We start from the raw sequence: 18,913 nt of genomic DNA on the forward strand, positions 1-18,913 counted from the left end.
CCAGGTAATCGCTCCCTATTTCAGTCTGTTGTCTTCTGTTTGGTACCAAATTAACACAACCCTGCCATCTCTGTCTGTCTGTCTGTCTGTCTGTCTGTCTGTCTGTCTGTCTGTCTGTCTGTCTGCCTGCCTGCCTGCCTGCCTGTGTCCAGTTCAGAGTACAGTCCCCATCTTATCAGTCCTCTCCTGAGGTTTTTGTAACCAGCTCTGATAGGGAAGCAAACAAACAGACTCTGCCAGGGTTTGTCAGTAAAAAAACAGATATTGCAACATATAGCAGATTCCTATTTATATTCTATGACTGCATCGATTCAGGGGTTTGTCATTTGTCTGCCTCAGAAGTCATGTGGGTTAGAAGGAACACCATGGCTGGGTGGTGGCGATCCTCTCCTTACAGATAAGCCTATTCCCTCTTAAATCCTGTGGCACTTTCTTCTTGCTGTATTTCACTGTGTTCAGCATAGGCCCTTCAAGCTTTGCATACATATGACATTGTGGCATTTACTTGCTGAATGGCTTTGTCCTCTCATCCCGTTGCCCTGCCTTTGCTTCTGTTATCTCCACTGCTTTAGAATCCAAGGGCAATGGAGGTCCTGGTCCAAAAACGTAATGCACACGGCGCTAATGTTATCTCTTTCTCTGTGTGTATGTGTATATGTGTGTATTTGTGTAGTTTTGTGTGCATGCTTGCATGTATGTCTATATCGTGCATGTACGTATATAGAATTAGAACAGGGTTATTGATGTTTCAAGGTTGGGCGCACATCTTCCTTCTTCGCGAGATACAAATTAACAAGTTATAGCTGATATGAGCGGAGCTGTATAATAAATGTACGAATTCTATTGCATATTCAGAGGGGTTCGAACCATGTCAACATCAAAGACACCGCACAGAGCCAGCCAGCCAGCCAGTCAGCGGACAGGAATGCATCCTCCACATTATGTGACAGATGTATGGCGTGGCTGGGGCTTGAGAGACAGTCATGGAACAGCAGTGTGTACACAGATGTATGGCGTGGCTGGGGCTTGAGAGACAGTCACGGAACAGCAGTGTGTACACAGATGAATGCGTGTTCTCCTATATGAACCTGATATACTGCACACAAACGTCTATCTATGACATTACTGTATGTGTGGATGCTGGATTGCTACAATATGCATTTAACCCAGTTGGAAAAATGTGTTGCTCCAAGACTTTCAGTGTAGTGTATTGATTGTGAATCACTGCATGGTTCTTACACAAATCGTATTAGTAATAAAATAATATATTAGAGATCATAAGCAAACAGCATACTGTAAGTGTAAGTGCTTCAAGTTCCTTGTTCCTTGGCCTGTCCTGTCTGTTCACATCTACAGAGACCGACACTGTTTGTCATTACATGTAACTTTTCACTTAGCCTTCTGTTGTTGTTGTAATCAACACTGAAGGGGCGGGGCTAAGGGTGAGTAATGGGTGAGGTATAGGAGGAGTTAAGAATGGGGCTGAGAGTGACCGGGGAGGCTGTCAATTATCAAACCAGTCCTGGGTTATTGGGTGGGGGGAGGCTCTCAGTAATTTATATTAAATGTATTGACGTGTCCAAAAAGTTGGACACATTCCGAAATGGACCTGGCCTTTCCCACCCGGCCCCAATATGCATAAATATATTTTTTTCAATATAGAGACCCATTCCAAATGGACCTGAGGACAACTAGGTCCGTTCTGAATAAACCTGGTCGGTTCCAGACCCGGTCTGATCCAATCCGAGTGAGGGAAGCAGCAAAAAAGTACATTTTTAAGCTACTTTATTAACGGAGCTGATAAAGCGCAAGGGAGAGAAGGTAGAGAGAGGTGATGCTCTAGCAGGGGCCGTGCTGTGTGTGTAGGCTACTGTGAATGTGAGCAAGTGACACAGGGAGCACGGAGGGAGAGACGAAAGATGGCAACCAACCAAGCCAACTCTCGCTATCGTAGACTAATAGCTGCCAAAGCTAGGTTATTTATCATTGAATATGATTACGTAGTACCTGTCGAGTGCATCCAACCAAGAGCAGCTACTTAAGCTAGCTAGCTAGCTAGGCTAATTGAGGCTGCATGCGCTTTCTCGTCCTACACTGTTACAAACCACAAGGACTCCTTTTAGAATATAAAGTAGCAGCCTACCTATTGTCTCTTGGTCGTTGTAGCCTATCCTTCTCCTTGAACTTTTAATTCTGTCATTTTAATTCCATCTTCCATTGATTAGCTATCTCCTAACTTTTGCCCCACACGGAGACTCTATGACTGGAGCCTACTGCCGCTTTGATACTTTGACCTATGATTGGCCAACAAAAACAACAAGCTACACGCAGCACTCTCGTGAAAAGCAAGAGTAGCAGCATAAATTACGCAATTTCTCTCTCTCCCTCTCTTCTGCAGCAGTCGCGTTTGGATCTTTACGGGTCCTTCCGGACAAGTTAGTTGAAATTACACATACCCGAGACCCGTGACAATCATATCAAATCTGACCCGTGACATTATTTAGAATTCTGGATCCGACCCCTCTCGGGTCTCGGATCGGGTCTCGGGTATTCAGTTACAGGTGAATCTGTGAAAACTTTCAGTGTATATTACCGTAATATTACTGTAGTAATTCTGTTTAATGTTACTGTAATCCAGTGTAGAGGACATAGACAGACAGGGAGGACAACATCAGTCCTGGGTTCGTAGAAGGTGGGAGGCTCTCAGCACTATGTCTTATAATATAATATTACTGTAATGTTACTGTAATCCAGTGTCAGTTCAGATGTGTCAGTCCAGTGCTGGTGAAGGGAACCAGGATTGATACGTAAATATTGTGTGGCTGAGTGAGAGAGGGACTTCCCATCCTCCCCTCCTCCTCCCCTTGTCTTCCACCTTTCCTGGCCCAGACCCTCTTTCCTCCTCATCGTCCTCCCCGTTACACCACAGTGTTCCGCTGTCTGTAGGGTGGGGGCGGCAGCACGGTCCCAGGTTTCAGGGCGAACTCTGTCAGGTACTCCTGGTTCTCGGCCACGGCGGGCCGGATGCGGCCGTTCTGCCGGTAGAAGAAGCGTGTGCTGCAGTCCTGCAAGTACTCAGGGTTATGCAGGGTGGCCTTGGGAGGGAGGCTATGCTGCCAGTACTCTGGATTGTCAAAAGTCTTGTTCTTGTCTTGTCTATTCTTCTTGTCCAACATGATGGTGCCTGTGAGGCTGGGGTGAAGGGTATACCCGGGGTGGGCTAGGTGGGAGGGGTGTCCTGGGTGGGTGCCGGCTGTACCGAGGCCTGGAGGAACAGAGTATCCTGGTTGTGCAGAGACTCCATGGGCATGGGCTGCCTGGACGTTGTGACCAGGGTTTCCTGCCTGGGAGGTGCCTGATTGACCAGTGGTGAGACCAGTGGCGCCTGGTTGGCTTACCAGGGTGGCGAGGGCAGGGTTGTGTCCTCCAGTGAACCCATTCTTCTTCAGGGTGTAGTCACTGTAGTCTCCAACTCCGGGGTTGTGGAAGGTGTTGAGGTAGAGGGGCTCGTTGACGTATTCGTCCTCCACTCTGGGGCCAGAGCCGGCCTGTTGGGGGCCGCTGGGTGCCACCTGTCAAGTCAAGTCAAAGTTTAGTCAAAGTGCTTTCAAATAGCTAGATGGTCCATGTTATTACTATCGTATGACAATTCCATGTGTTTGGGTAGTAGATGTCATGAACAAATGACTTAGACTCCTCAGGATAAACAGGTGTCAAAACACACTTTACCAGATAAAAAAAAGAGTAGAAGAAAAAGGGGGAAATGTCGATAACAGTAAAAAGAAAACGGTGTATAAATTCAGGAGCGAGCAGTCCATAAGAAATAGTCCTAATACTAATTACAAAGTTGACCTGATAGGGGTTACAGCTGTCCAGGGTTAAGGCAGCTCCATTCCTCAGACGAGTCACAAATGGATTCTCCTCCACAGGGTTGAGATAGTCTGTTAGAGAGGGGGAGAGAGATATATATAGAGAGAGAGGTTCGAGGCTTTCAAAGGATGAACAGAAGGATTGCAGTATTTTGATCTTACGGATCTCTTCACTATCCTCTGACATGCCTCTATGTGTGTGTGATGGTGTGTAAGCCTTGGTCTCTACAGCTCTCTGTCTGAATCAAAGGGTGAGAAAGAGAAGGAGATGATGAAACTTGGAATCTGATATCACCAGGTACACTACAGAACAGTACACCCCTCTGGTAACAGACAAGGCTCATTGGAAAGGATCAGAACAGTTCACCTATTTGAGAATTTCTGAACTTTTGTCTTTTGTCTAACTTGATCAGTTACTGCAAAGCTTCAGAACCAAAATGTACAAATCTAAGTCGTTGGCTGTGGATAAAAGCTATTTCAAGGAAAGACATCATAAACAGTTAAGAAGTGCTTCCTGTAGTACATGGTATCACATGAGAAAAGGAAAACAATGAATAGTGACACCATGTTGTACCTGAGGTGGCCTTCTCCCTCATGGCGGTCAGGTATCCATCCTGGTCGGTGTCTCCTCGAGCTCCTCTCTCCCCCAGCTTGATGGTGGGGTCTGCACTGTAGCGCTGTCCACTGCTGCTCTCCACTGGACCTGAGGCTAAATAATTATAATAATACCATTTATTTGTATAGGGTTTTTCATTACATAGGAATTTCAATGCTGTACGCAGGCAAATAAAACACAAACAAACAAACAAACAAACATTAAAAATCAACAAAATATATTAAGCATCAAGGAAGCTAAAATAACAGCGGTAAAAGAGGCGTCACCTGGTGCTCCGTCTGAACCAGGAGGTCCCGCGGGCCGGGGAGTTGCCTGCTTCCTCAGTGTGCCGTTACAGCGCTGGTCCTCGAAGCGTTGGTGCTCCGAGCCGCTACCGCCCTGCCCCCCTGCAGACTGGTCCCCTGGGGACAGGGACAGCACCCGCGGGATGGTCCCCAACATGTCCTCCATATCGAAACTAGGGTCTTGGTACACAAACTGGTTCTGTAGGGAAACAAGGAGAGGTTTAATGTACTGTGCACATTGATGGGCTGTGGGTTCTGCAGGGGCATAAGAGGACACAGAGTTCTAATACATACTCCTTAGTGTTGGTACTTGTGTTCAAGAGTATTGGTTCAAGAGAGAGTCTCCTTCATCTCCCTTCTCCCCATGCTCCAACACTCTCCCCCTCATCCCTCCTTCACCCTCCTCCTCCATCCTCCCCTGTCCTCTCCCCTCCTGTGGTTGAGTGGTCTCTACCCGTCCCCGTCACCTCCTACCCCTCCTGATCTCTCAGTCTCAGCGGTGGTCTGCAGGTGTGTAGTCAGCACTCACTGAGGAGACTCTCTCTCACGCTGTGTACCCTCCACCTTATAGCTACACACTCAGAATCACTCCTCCTCTGTCAACTCCTCTCATCCTCCTCTCTTCCTTCTCCTAGACTCCAGAGCTCACACTGTGAACCCTCTACCCTGTAACTATTTCTCCTCTGTCACTCCTCTTCTGTCAACTCCTCCCATCGCCTCCTCATCACCCATAACGACACACTAAATACTGTGGCTCTTGGTTTTACGTAGCCCTACAAGATTCTGTCTGTGTATGTACTGTATGTTGTGGTAATATACACTGCAGTTATATCATGAGAAGTGGAATCCAATTTCAGTGCAACAAATGAGTCCAACCAACATGGGAAATCAACCAGTCAACACAATGTATCCGAAACAGACATCAGAAGAAAACACTTTAAGGCAGAATTTAAGGGGAGTTTATCATGAAAAGAACACAGGTTGAATGATGGAGTAGCTCAGTGTGATCTTTATCTTCGGTTGTATACGACTGTGATTAAATATCAAATGACACTGAGCTTCTAAGTAAAGTTAGGGAAGAGAAATAAAATCATTTTTATAGAATACAATAGAATGTATACTGAGAAGGGCATTCTGTACACAGGTCCTTAACCTGTTGGATGAAGAGGAGAGGAGAGAGGAGAAGAGAAGAGAAGAGAAGAGAAGAGAGGAGAGGAGAGGAGAGGAGAGGAGAGGAGAAATAGAAGAAAAGAGAAGAGAAGATGGGAGAGGAGAGTGGAGCCTTACCCTGTTGGAATCAACGTGTGTCCTGGGTGTGTATGCCAGCGGTGGGACATTAAAGGCGTGAGGGACCAGGTACTTCTCAGCATCCATCAGATCCTCCAGCTCCTCCTCATCCAGCAGGCTCTGGAAGAACGTACTGTCGTTGGGGCTGGGCAGCTTCATACGGTCATCGCCCTGGAGGGGGGAGAGACATACAAATAACTGTACAGTCATGATATCCACACATCAGAGTGTCATTCACGCTACTCCCCAGGATAAGCAGGGGTATAGGAGGGGAAGGTAAGTCACCTGGATGACCAGGTAACGCTGGGGGTCCCGGGCCATCCTACAGAACTCTGCAGCCAGCTCCTTGAACTTGGGCCTGCTGTCTGCGTCTATCATCCAACCTGGAGGGGACAACAAAGAACTTTAGAGATAGAGAACACGGACAAGGTATACTGTAGGAGGATTCCTCAAGAGAGAGACACAAAAATACACATACACACCATACATACTGACGCCACACCCACACTCACCACCACATACACTGCTGCTACAGTTTCCATTTCTATTTTATTTTATATATTTATCTTTAACTATGCATTATGCACCTGTTGTTTACGAAGCATGTGTCAAATAAAATAACATTTGATTTGATTTTGACCGATTTTATGAGGGAGAGGTTGGCGTGGGTACTACAAATTGGTCAAAGGATTATGGAGGAAGGTGACATAGGCTGTTGGTCAGGCAGAAACACCCTGGCCCCAATGTGTGAGAGGAGGGCCACAGCCAGAGGAGAGAGAGGGGCCACAGCCAGAGGAGAGAGAGGAGCCACAGCCAGAGGAGAGAGAGGGGCCACAGCCAGAGGAGAGAGAGGGGCCACAGCCAGTGGAGAGAGAGGGGCCACAGCCAGAGGAGAGAGAGGGGCCACAGCCAGAGGAGAGAGAGGGGCCACAGCCAGAGGAGAAAGAAGAGCCACAGCCAGAGGAGAGAGAGGGGCCACAGCCAGAGGAGATAGAGGGGCCACAGCCAGAGGAGAGAGAGGGGCCACAGCCAGAGGAGAGAGAGGGGCCACAGCCAGGGAAGAGAGAGGGGCCACAAACAGAGGAGAGAGAGGGGCCACAGCCAGAGGAGAGAGAGGAGCCACAGCCAGAGGAGAGAGAGGAGCCACAGCCAGCACAGTACAGCCAGGAAACACAAGGGTAGTGCTGGAATGGTGTCTCTGCCTGGACAGGGTGGCATAGTACCATCTGTGATCCTACACTATAGGGCTGGGGTCAAAGCAGCGGTGTGTGTGTGTGTGTGTGTGTGTGTGTGTGTGTGTGTGTGTGTGTGTGTGTGTGTGTGTGTGTGTGTGTGTGTGTGTGTGTGTGTGTGTGTGTGTGTGTGTGTGGTGTGTGTGTGTGAGAGAGAGAGAGTGAGGCAGAAAGAGAGAGACAGAGAACGAGAAAGAAAGAGACGGAGAGAGCAAGAGACAGAGAGAGCAAGAGACAGAGAGAGAGAGAAAGCAAGAGACAGAGAGAGCAAGAGACAGAGAGAGCAAGAGACAGAGAGAGCAAGAGACAGAGAGAGAGAGCAAGGGACAGAGAGAGCAAGAGACAGAGAGAGCAAGAGACAGAGAGAGCAAGGGACAGAGAGAGCAAGAGAGAGAGAGAGAGAGAGAGAGAGAGAGAGAGAGTGAGGCAGAAAGAGAGAGCAAGAGACAGAGAGAGCAAGAGAAAGAGAGAGCAAGAGACAGAGAGAGCAAGAGACAGAGAGAGCAAGAGAAAGAGAGAGCAAGAGAGTGAGAGAGCAAGAGACAGAGAGAGCAAGAGACAGAGAGAGCAAGAGAGAGAGAGAGAGAGAGAGAGAGAGGTTATACAGGGTAGCTTACATTTGACCATGACCATGTATACATCTATGGTGCAGATGGGAGGTTGGGGAAGACGCTCTCCCTTCTCCAACAGGTCTGGGATGTCCCGGGTCGGAATGCCATCATAGGGCTTCCCCCCGAACATCATCAGTTCCCAAATTGTCACCCCTGAGAAGTGGTGTAAGGTTAAATGTTTGTTTTTTTGCCAAACATAATAGATATATTGGAAATCGTGTGATTTCACCTGAGATCTTACTTAACTGTTAAAACACATTGATTGATTGGTTGATTAAATTGATGATATTGCCTTACCATAGCTCCACACGTCACTCTGGTGGGTAAACTTCCTGTAGTGAATACACTCCAAGGCCATCCACTTGATTGGCATCTGGAGGTAAAGAGAAACATATATTTTATTGTACTTCATGAGTAATGGCTAATTTATGTCCAATGTACTGCAAGTACACAACGCAAGAAGGCAAGTAGCTACACATAAATGGCTTTCACTTAACAGGCATCTACAAGTAAAGAGAAGAGTAACTTTTATTTTTTCGCCAACGTTGGAGAACATGAACTGAATAAAAAACAAAGGGCTGGTTTTAAGCCTAGTTTTGGAGTACAAAGCCATTTTCCTGGAGATTTTACATTTACATTTACATTTAAGTCATTTAGCAGACGCTCTTATCCAGAGCGACTTACAAATTGGTGAATTCACCTTCTGACATCAGTGGAACAGCCACTTTACAATAGTGCATCTAAATCATTTAAGGGGGGGTGAGAAGGATTGCTTTATCCTATCCTAGGTATTCCTTGAAGAGGTGGGGTTTCAGGTGTCTCCGGAAGGTGGTGATTGAGCGTGCTTTTAAGTCCAGGACAATCAGTCCAAGATGTCTAATTCTGACCCTATATAAATACTACGGATGTATTTGTAGCATTGAGGTTTCCTGTTGTTCCTATGTCAATGACCCAATTAGAGGAATAGTATACTGTTATAGAGCTGTGTTCAGACCAAGATTAGTCTGAAAATGGAGTAAAGTTGCTATCTGTTTACTGATCCATTTGGGGTCAACTTAACCTTCACTAAAGCTGTTTGTATGCTATATAGGCCTGTGTGCTAAAATTCTGCAAATACTATGCCAACAAGGCAGTTATAGTGGATGTTTACTTGATAAATTAAATATGATTGAAACCCCACTGAGCTAAAATAACTCAAACGAAAAGACAAAAAGACCATTTTATTTCAGCAAAGCCACAGTATCGAGCTCCTGATGTGCTAAAGCCTTCTAAAACCATCACAAATCTTTGTCAATATGAAAACCCTTTGCCATTTTTGCAGGGTCATTTAAGCATGTTTCAATTGACCCAGGATCTTTCAAAAAAAGCAATGTTGCAAATTTTGGGGGACTGATGTGTAACGGAAACAGCAGATATAGGATACATTTTCTAAAGATCCACATTTGTATCTGCTCGACAAGGGATTTTTCTTTTGTCTAATTTTCATAATTGAGACAAATGTTGATAGAAACTGTGTTTTTTTAATAAATTATGATTCCTGAATCATTTTAAAGGTACACTGGGAACGTGATGTCATCACGTAACTATAAAGCTCCACTCCACATTTCATTTTAAAGGCCTACTGCTTTCTAAATATATTCTTCAACTTTATAACAATCATGTTTATTTGCCCGGATTGTTCTGACTTTCAAGAATGCCTGAAATACCGCCTTGTTTTCTGGTTGGCTGGCAGGTTTCACCATCCAATTATTTCAGATCTGCAAGTATCACCCCTGCATGCACACAGGCGACACACTGGCACATAATTAGAATATAGCAAATATGAGTAAATTGTTACTGCATATAAATGCACCCTAGCAGGCAGTTGTCGCATCTATTTTCAAAGCAAACTTTCTAAATGTAGACAATTAATGGAAACATAGCTAGTGTGATGTTAGAGACCAGTTTAATGTCCCAGATGGCACCCTATTCCCTATTTAGTACACTACTTTTGACGAGAGCCCTATAAGCCTTATTGTTCCTTGTGAAAAGTATTGCACTACAAAGTGAATTGGGTGGATTTGGGAGGCAGAGACAACTCAGTTTAGATGTCTACCCACATTAGTATATCCCATTAGTTATAGTCATATGCTCAGGTTTTTTTAAATACCCTTTAAAACCTCTTAAGGATTTTACCCTGAAGCATGGATATGCATTTTCTTGATACCATTTGAAAGGAAACACTTTAAAGAATGTGGAAATTAATGTAGGAGAATATAAAACATTAGATCTGGTAAAAGATCATTTGTTCCATCATCTTTGAAATGCAAGAGAAAGGCCATACTTTCAGATAGGAGTCTAGGTGTAATATAGATTTTGGCTAACAGATGGCAGCATTATATTACTGCACATATATTATATTACTGTATCAAATCTGCAAGGAGTTTGCCCAAATGTGCCGAATTGGTCAATTGATATATTTTCAAGTACATAACTATAGCGAACATTGAAAAATGCTATGGTAATAAATAATGTAAGTTTACACACTCCCAGGAATGTCATACATGATGGATCATTAGCTTATTCACTAACTTTCCATCTAGATGGCCGGGCGGGGTGGGTGTGGAGTCAGAGACAGCAGTGGGGTCAAACTGTAGACCCCAGTTCCTACATTTGAACATAAAAATTGATTTTATCAAACAAAACTATGCTACATTTTACCTCTAGGACCCTCAGGATGACAAATCAGAGCATTATTACTGAATGTAAGTACATTAATTAAATTCAGAGTTGGATGCATCAAACCATTTGCTTTGATAAAGGTGTTTTGTTGTTGTGCACTCTCACTCAATATAATAGCTACTGTTAATTGGTCACTGCAGTTAGATTAACAAGAATTTAAGCTTTCTGCCTGTATAAGACATGTCTATGTCCCGGAAAGTTGGCTGTTGTATACAACGTCATTCTAGTCACATTAGCACACGTTAGCAACAACCGTCGCGGTTTAGGGCCACCCATCCCTTAGAGGTTAACAGTATCATGATCATACAATAGAACAAGCTCCAGGGCTTTTTAAAGAGGAGGAGAGGAGATAAATGAACCCAGGCAGGAAACAGCACTTTCTCCTCCTGGCCTAAGAGCTGCCCCCCACAGAGAGCTCACAACACAGTGGGATGGGAATCACATCGCAGGAGGCTGGCTGCAGCTTAAACAGCTGAACTGATTCACTGGGTTATCTTGAGTGTGTCCAAAATGGCACCCTTTCCCTATAAATAGCATTACTTTTGACCAGAGCCCATAGGGATCTGGTCAAAATAAGTGCACTATAAAGGGTTCCATTTGAGAAGCAACCTATTGATTACTTTAAGAGGAGGATGTGTGTGCTATTCACTCAGTACACTAAGGTGAGGGAAATACAAGCATCCAAAATAATAGAAGTGACAGAGAACAGACAGAGAGGAGAAAGTAGTAGTGAGTATGAAACAGAGAAAAAGCATAAGGTCATGTTTTTGGAGCATGCATTCTCTTTTCCTGGCCATGCTTACCTTGCCCCCGTCAGCATTGTACTCCTTCTCATTGATGTCCAGCAGCCGAGCCAGACCAAAGTCAGTGATCTTGATGTGGTTGGGGGACTTGACCAGCACGTTACGGGCTGCTAGGTCTCTGTGCACCAGTCTCCTCTCCTCCAGGTACATCATACCCTGTAAAACACACATGCACTTTTACTGAACAGTGAGGAAACATTGTCATCATTATTATCATTATCAGAAAAATAATAATCATCATCATCATCATGATCATCATCATTATTATCACTATCACCATCATTATCAGTTACAGCATCACATATCCTTTGGACACAAAACTATCACCAATATTATCAGATACGCAAAACTTTAATTGATAATCAAATCATAATTGATTTGACTCTTCAGAAGGAGAATCCATTTCATAACAGTATATTGGCAAAGTTTCATACTTTTTTTTATCAATTAAATAAGAAGTGTCACACACAATTTAATTAATAGATAGTTTGCGATAACATCCAACTGAGAGTTAGAGTCTTTTTTTCTCTGAGAATATCTCATTCCAAAATCATGGGCATTAACATGGAGTTGGTCCTCCCTTTGCTGTAATAACAGCCTCCACTCTTCTGGGAAGGCTTTCCACTAATTGTTGGAACACTGCTGCTGGGACTTGCTTCCATTCAGCCACAAGAGCATTAGTGAGGTTGGGCACCGATGTTGTGCGATTAGGCCTGGCTCCAATTCATCCCAAAGGTGATCGAAGGGGTTAAGGTCAGGGCTCCGTGTAGGCCAGTCATGTTCTTCCATACCGATCTCGACAAACCATTTCTGTATGGACTTCACTTTTTGCATGGGGGTATTGTCATGCTGAAACAGGAAAGGGCCTTTTCCAAACTGTTACCACAAAGTTGGATGCACAGAATCGTCTAGAATGTCATTGTATGCTGTAACGATAAGATTTCCCTTCACTGGAATTAAGGGGCCTAGCACAAACCATGACAAACAGCCACAGACCATTATTCCTCCTCCACTATACATTGGGGCAGGAAGCGTTCTCCTGGCATCTGCCAAACCCAGAACTTACTGCCAGATGAAGCGTAATTCATCATGCCAGAGAACGTGTTTCCACTGCTCCACTCCACCCGACTCTTGGCATTGTGCATGATGATCTTAGGCTTGTGTGCGGCTGCTCAGCCATGGAAAACCATTTCATGAAGCTCCTGATGAACAGTTCTTGTGCTGACGTTGCTTCCAGAGGCAGTTTGGAACTTGGTAGTGAGTGTTTCAACCGAGGACAGATTATTTTTACGCACTTGGCACTAAGCACTCGAGTGTTCCGGTCTGTGAGTTGTGTGGTCTACCACTTCGTGGCTCATTGCAACTCCTAGATGTTTCCATTTCACAGCAACAGCACTTACAGTTGACCGGAGCAGCTTTAGCAGGGCAGAAATTAGTTGAACTGACTTGTTGGAAAGGTAGCATCCTATGACGTTGCCACATTGAAAGTCACTGAGCTCTTCAGTAAGGTCATTCTACTGACAATGTTTGTCTTTGAAGATTGACATTTTATACACCTGTCAGCAATGGGTGTGGCTAAAATAGCCAAATCCACTCATTTGAAGGAGTGTCCACATACTTTTGTATATTTAGTGTATCTGTGTGATAAAAATCCAGAAATGTACGTTGAGGAGGAGAGAATAATAAGGGGTAATTGATTCAAGTGTGTATGGAGGGAGTGTGTAGCAGAGACCCTATGCATGTCAACGCTGCTATTGTTGTAGAGCAGGGTTTCTTCTGTTTCCCTTTGACACTTGAGGTCAGGAGTCCCTGCACCAAGAAAAACATGTAGATAACGCTATATATCTGAGCTGTTTACCCAAAACAGTCTTGCAGACTGAAGTTCAATGTAGAGATAAAAAAAATATATACAAATTTGTTCATCCTTAGTCTTCATATTAATTTAATATAATTCAGCCAGCCCCGGTGTTTCAGCTCCTATCACCATCCCTCCAACACAGCAACACTGTCCCCTCGAGTCCTGGGAGGAGATTTAAATGTGAGTGTGAACTGATCTGAAAACTGAGGAGCACAGTGTCTGGAAGAACTAAAGAACAACAAAGAGAAAAATCAAGAACTTCAGCAGCCCACACACACTGAGAGGGTCCTGAGTTTGAGAGCAGAGCAAAATGCACAGACCGGCCCTGCAACATAGCAATGAAAGGATATTCAATCACAAAGCCACAGCAGGGGCTGGACTAATATCGCCAGTGCTATAGAACTATAGTCCTCATTGTACATCGCTACAAGATTACCCCAGCCTCTGAAGAATAAGAAAAACAAATTCACCTATTTAAGTTGGTCTCAGAGTAAGAGAAGGTACTTTGGGGCGAAGTAACAAGAGAACAGAAAACAGGCCTTATTTGAAACCATAACAAATTGGATTTAGTTGAATGGGGGGGGAGAAAGGGGGAGTTGGAGGAGGAGGAGGGGGGATGTGGTATAAGAGGCGAGATTACAATGGTAAGGCTATAATTACTCCGGCTCATTTGGGCCATCTCGGGAGAAAGAAGAAAACACCATGACAGAACTGCCCATCTCCCCCCACACCCATTTCTTTTAAACTTTCACTCTTTCTCCCTCTCTATCTCTCTCTCTTTATCTCTCCCTATCTCTCACTCTCTCCCCATCCCACTCTCTCGCTCTAAGCGGGGGTGGAGGGGGGTATTGAAGAGGAGTTTGAGACAGGCCTTCCATACCAACAGGCACTGCAGAGAAAATAGAAGGAAAGCATTGTGCAAAGAGATAAAGAGAGAAAGAGAGGTAGATATAGATAGAGACGAAGGAAGAGCAGTGTGGAAAGAGAGAAAGAGAGAGTGGAACATAAAGAAAAAAGAGAGAGAGGGGGAGATAGAGGAGAAGGAAGTGCGGTGTGGAGGAAGAGCAGTGTGGAGGAAGAGCAGTGTGGAGGAAGAGCAGTGTGGAGGAAGAGCAGTGTGGAAAGAGAGAAAGAGAGAGTGAAAAATAAAGAAAGAGAGAGAGAGCAGGAGAAGGAAGGAAGGAAGGAAGGAAGGAAGGAAGGAAGGAAGGAAGGAAGGAAGGAAGGAAGGAAGGTAAAGAAAGAAAGAAAGAAAGAAAGAAAGAAAGAAAGAAAGAAAGAAAGAAAGAAAGAAGGAAGGAAGAGCAGCATGGAAAGAAAGAGAGTGGGTCAATGCCAGTGTTGATGTTCTCCATTACATATGCCGAATTGAAATGATGTGATGGCCCTCGTATAGGGGATGTGTCTGCTATGATACAATATATCACGTTCACACAGGCACACAAGTGATCACACACGCACACAGACATCCACGATAACCCCTTCCATATCCTAACGTTCTTTGAACCCTGTCACCCATCCATCTGAAACAAAAGCAGGCTGTCAGAGTGGGAGTCTCTCCTCTGCTCCTCTGTGCTGTCGATCCACTACAGACCCTCTCTCTCTCCTTCACTCTCCATCTCTTTCTCTCTCCAGCTCTCTCCTTCTCTTTCCACCCCTCTCTCCCTTTATCTCTCTCTCTCTCTCTTCATGTCTCCCCCTTTAACACAGCTCAGATTCAGTGTGATGAATGGCTCAGCACTAATTGTCCATTAAAAGTCAATTACCTGTGGATATGGAAGGCTAAACACAGAGGTGGGAAAGGGAATGGCTCTGTTCTGACGCAGGCAGACAACTATCAGAAATATGGACACTGCTTGGCTCTCTGTGTGTTCTTTGGAGGAGGGAAGGAGGAAGGTAGGAAGTTAGGAAGGGAGGAATAGAGAAATGGAGAAATAGTGAAGAGGATTTGGGGTATAGGAGAGGTTGTGAGTGTGGTGTGGTGGAGGGATAGGTGTGTGAGTGCTTCGTGAAGTGTATTGTGTGTGACTGACTAACTGTGTGTGTGTGTGTGTGTGTGTGTGTGTGTGTGTGTGTGTGTGTGTGTGTGTGTGTGTGTGTGTGTGTGTGTGTGTGTGTGTGTGTGTGTGTGTGTGTGTGTGTGTGTGTGTGTGTGTGTGTGTGTGTGTGTGTGCGTGTGTGTGTGTGTGTGTGTGTGTGTGGGTGTGGGTGTGTGTGTGTGTTCAGTGGCAGCCAGCTGGTGTGTGTGATGCTGACGGGTCCTGACAGAGTCTTATTTGAACATACATCTCTTGCTCTCTGTAATCTCCTACATTTTCAAGACAATTAAGCAGTGGAAGGAAAATGGATGGCTTGCCAATTCTTTAATGTTAATTACCTATCACAAATGAGAGTGTGTGTGTGTGTGGGGGGGGGCAAGGAACAGGAAATGAAATGGGTCAACAGTGTGTGTGTGTATGAGTGAGGGGAGTGTGTGTGTGTGATAGCAGAGTAAGGGAAGAAAGGAGAAGGGGAAGGGAAGCAGGTTCTAATGCTTTCAGCTAAACCACAGCAGAAGATAAACACATACAGTGGACAGGCAGAGGAGACAGGACACAGTGGTGGAGGGTGCATGCATGGTTCAGTGTGTATGCATGTGTGGTGTGTGAGTACATGCATGCGTGTGTGTGTTATGCACTGGACGTGGTGGTTGTCTAGTGTCTTAGGATGTGCTGGTAGTATCTCTCTGGGGCTAACTGTTACCAGCCCACAGAGATAAGTCACTCAGAAACTACTCAGACCTCACCTATGATTATTTTAGCAATAAGGCACAAGGGGTGTTTTATACAGCCAATATACCACGGTTAAAGCGTTTTCTTACGCACAACGCAAAACGGAGTGCCTGGATATATACCACAACCCCCGAGGTGCCTTACTGCTATTATAAACTGGTTACCAATGTAATTAGAGCAGTAAAAAGAAAGGTTTTGTCATACCCATGGTATATGGTCTGATATACCACGGCTGTCAGCCAATCAGCATTCAGGGCTCGAACCACCCAGTTTATAATTATGTTTATATCACAGACACAGACAAAAGCTGAATCAACGAGGCTGCCTTCAAATGCATTCTGTCAGCAGTCATTTAGCAGAGATAGGGGAATACAATGAGGGAGGAGAGGAGAACAGAGGAGAGGAGAACAGAGGAGCGGAGAACAGAGGAGCGGAGAATAGAGGAGGGGAGAGGAGAGGAGAACAGAGGAGAACAGAGGAGAAGAGAACAAAGGAGAGGAGAACAGAGGAGAGGAGAACAGAGGAGAGGAGAATAGAGGAGGGGAGAACAGAGGAGAGGAGAGGAGAGGAGAAGAAAGTAAAACAGAGCTGAGGAGAACAGAGGAGAGGAGATCAGAGGAGAGGAGATCAGAGGAGAGGAGATCAGAGGAGAGGAGATCAGAGGAGAGGAGATCAGAGGAGAGCAGAAAAGAGGAGAGGAGAACAGAGAATAGGAGAACAGAGGAGAGGAGATCAGAGGAGAGGAGATCAGAGGAGAGGAGAACAGGGAAGAGGAGAACAGAGGATAGGAGAATATAACAGAGGAGAGGAGAACAGAGAATAGGAGAACAGAGGAGAGGAGATCAGAGGAGAGGAGATCAGAGGAGAGCAGAAAAGAGGAGAGGAGAGGAGAACAGAGGATAGGAGAACAGAGGAGAGGAGAACAGAGGAGAGGAGAACAGAGGAGAGGAGAACAGGGAAGAGGAGAACAGAGGAGAGGAGAATATAACAGAGAGGAGAAGAGAGAATAGGAGATCAGAGGAGAGCAGAAAAGAGGAGAGGAGAACAGAGTAGAGTAGAACAGATAAGAGAACAGTTTTCAACATGGTGACACTTCCTAGAGTGATTATTTTACTAGAGCCACATACAGAGAGACACACAGGCTTACACTAATGCGTGCACACAGACACACAGACACACAGACACACAAACATACACATACACAAGACCACACAACAAAACAATGACAGAACACTATAATCTATAACCAAGTGGCTCAATCTCTCCTCTCTTTGTTGTACGATGCTCTTCATTACGGTACAATTCAATTCTAATGCTATTGACAACCTTCTCTCTCTTCCTCTCTCTTGCTCTCTCTCTCGCAATTCAATTCAGTAGACTTTATTGACATTGCAAGTTAAATTAGTTACATTGTCAAAGTATACTGTACATATAACAAAAACTGGTAGGACCAACAACAATAAGACATAAATAATAATAGTACTAGTGGAAATGGGATTACCATCAACAGCAACAACAATATTAATGAGAATAACAATACATTTAAGCAATAATGTAGACCAGTCTCAACATGACTGTGAAGTCACATGACATCGTATGAAAGCCAATACAAAACCAAAATTGCACTTTTTACTGGCTGTCCCTCAGGTTCTCGCAGGAGTTGCATGTTGGCTTTTCACCCAATAAATATTACATTTTTTTCTTCGTCTTTTAGAGTTTCAAAACTGAAAGATAATTTTGGGAAAGAAAGATTATCTTAGGTCTGAGTGTTTGTCACAGTGTAATAGGAAATGCAGCACTCTCTCTCTCTCCTTCACTTAGACTAACACAGGTATTCTCTCTCTCCTTAGACTAACAAAATACTTCTCTTTCTCTCTCCCCTCCTTCACTTAGACTAAGAGAATACTTCTCTTTCTCTCTCCCCTACTTCACTTAGACTAACAGAATACTTCTCTTTCTCTCTCCCCTCCTTCACTTAGACTAACAGAATACTTCTCTTTCTCTCTTACATCCTTCACTTAGACTAACAGAATACTTCTCTTTCTCTCTCACATCCTTCACTTAGACTAACAGAATACTTCTCTTTCTCTCTCACATCCTTCACTTAGACTAACAGAATACTTCTCTTTCTCTCTCCCCTCCTTCACTTAGACTAACAGAATACTTCTCTTTCTCTCTTACATCCTTCACTTAGACTAACAGAATACTTCTCTTTCTCTCTCACATCCTTCACTTAGACTAACAGAATACTTCTCTTTCTCTCTCACATCCTTCACTTAGACTAACAGAATACTTCTCTTTCTCTCTCCCCACCTTCACTTAGACTAACAGAATACTTCTCTTTCTCTCTCCCCACCTTCACTTAGACTAACAGAATACTTCTCTTTCTCTCTCACATCCTTCACTTAGACTAACAGAATACTTCTCTTTCTCTCTCCCCTCCTTCACTTAGACTAACAGAATACTTCTCTTTCTCTCTCCCCACCTTCACTTAGACTAACAGAATACTTCTCTTTCTCTCTCCCCACCTTCACTTAGACGAACAAAATACTTTCTTTCACTCTCTCTCTAAATTCAATTAAATTTAAGGGCTTTATTGGCATGGGAAACATATGTTAACATTGCCAAAGCAAGTGTAGAGATAATGAACAAATACAAATTAACAGTAAACATTACACTCCTCCGACACATTGGTGCAGCAGGCTTCTGGGTTAAGCGAGCGGGTGTTAAGTGCGGCTTGGCGGGTCATGTTTTGGAGGACACATGACTCGACCTTCGCCTCTCCCAAACCCGTTGGGGAGTTGCAACGATAAGACAAGATCGTTTATGACTTGTGGAGGCTGGGCCGGAGATCACTGATT

General features: G+C 44.5%; 1 protein-coding gene across 1 annotated transcript in view; it reads right to left on the minus strand.

Moving 5' to 3' along the window:
* Positions 1–2,294: 2,294 nt before the first annotated feature.
* LOC135547567 (receptor tyrosine-protein kinase erbB-4-like) overlaps positions 2,295–18,913 on the minus strand; it is a 638,243-nt gene continuing 621,624 nt past the window's right edge. Inside the window, exons 22-30 of the mRNA XM_064976681.1 lie at positions 11,424–11,579; positions 8,197–8,272; positions 7,906–8,052; positions 6,342–6,439; positions 6,057–6,227; positions 4,752–4,968; positions 4,444–4,578; positions 3,853–3,941; positions 2,295–3,572 (exon numbers count right to left, since the gene is read on the minus strand). Of these exons, the coding sequence (XP_064832753.1) occupies positions 2,919–3,572; positions 3,853–3,941; positions 4,444–4,578; positions 4,752–4,968; positions 6,057–6,227; positions 6,342–6,439; positions 7,906–8,052; positions 8,197–8,272; positions 11,424–11,579 (1,743 nt within the window). The 3' untranslated portion in view covers positions 2,295–2,918. The remainder of the gene's footprint in view (positions 3,573–3,852; positions 3,942–4,443; positions 4,579–4,751; positions 4,969–6,056; positions 6,228–6,341; positions 6,440–7,905; positions 8,053–8,196; positions 8,273–11,423; positions 11,580–18,913) is intronic.

This window comes from Oncorhynchus masou, chromosome 10, assembly GCF_036934945.1.
Source record: "Oncorhynchus masou masou isolate Uvic2021 chromosome 10, UVic_Omas_1.1, whole genome shotgun sequence".
NCBI classification, from domain to species: domain Eukaryota; kingdom Metazoa; phylum Chordata; class Actinopteri; order Salmoniformes; family Salmonidae; genus Oncorhynchus; species Oncorhynchus masou.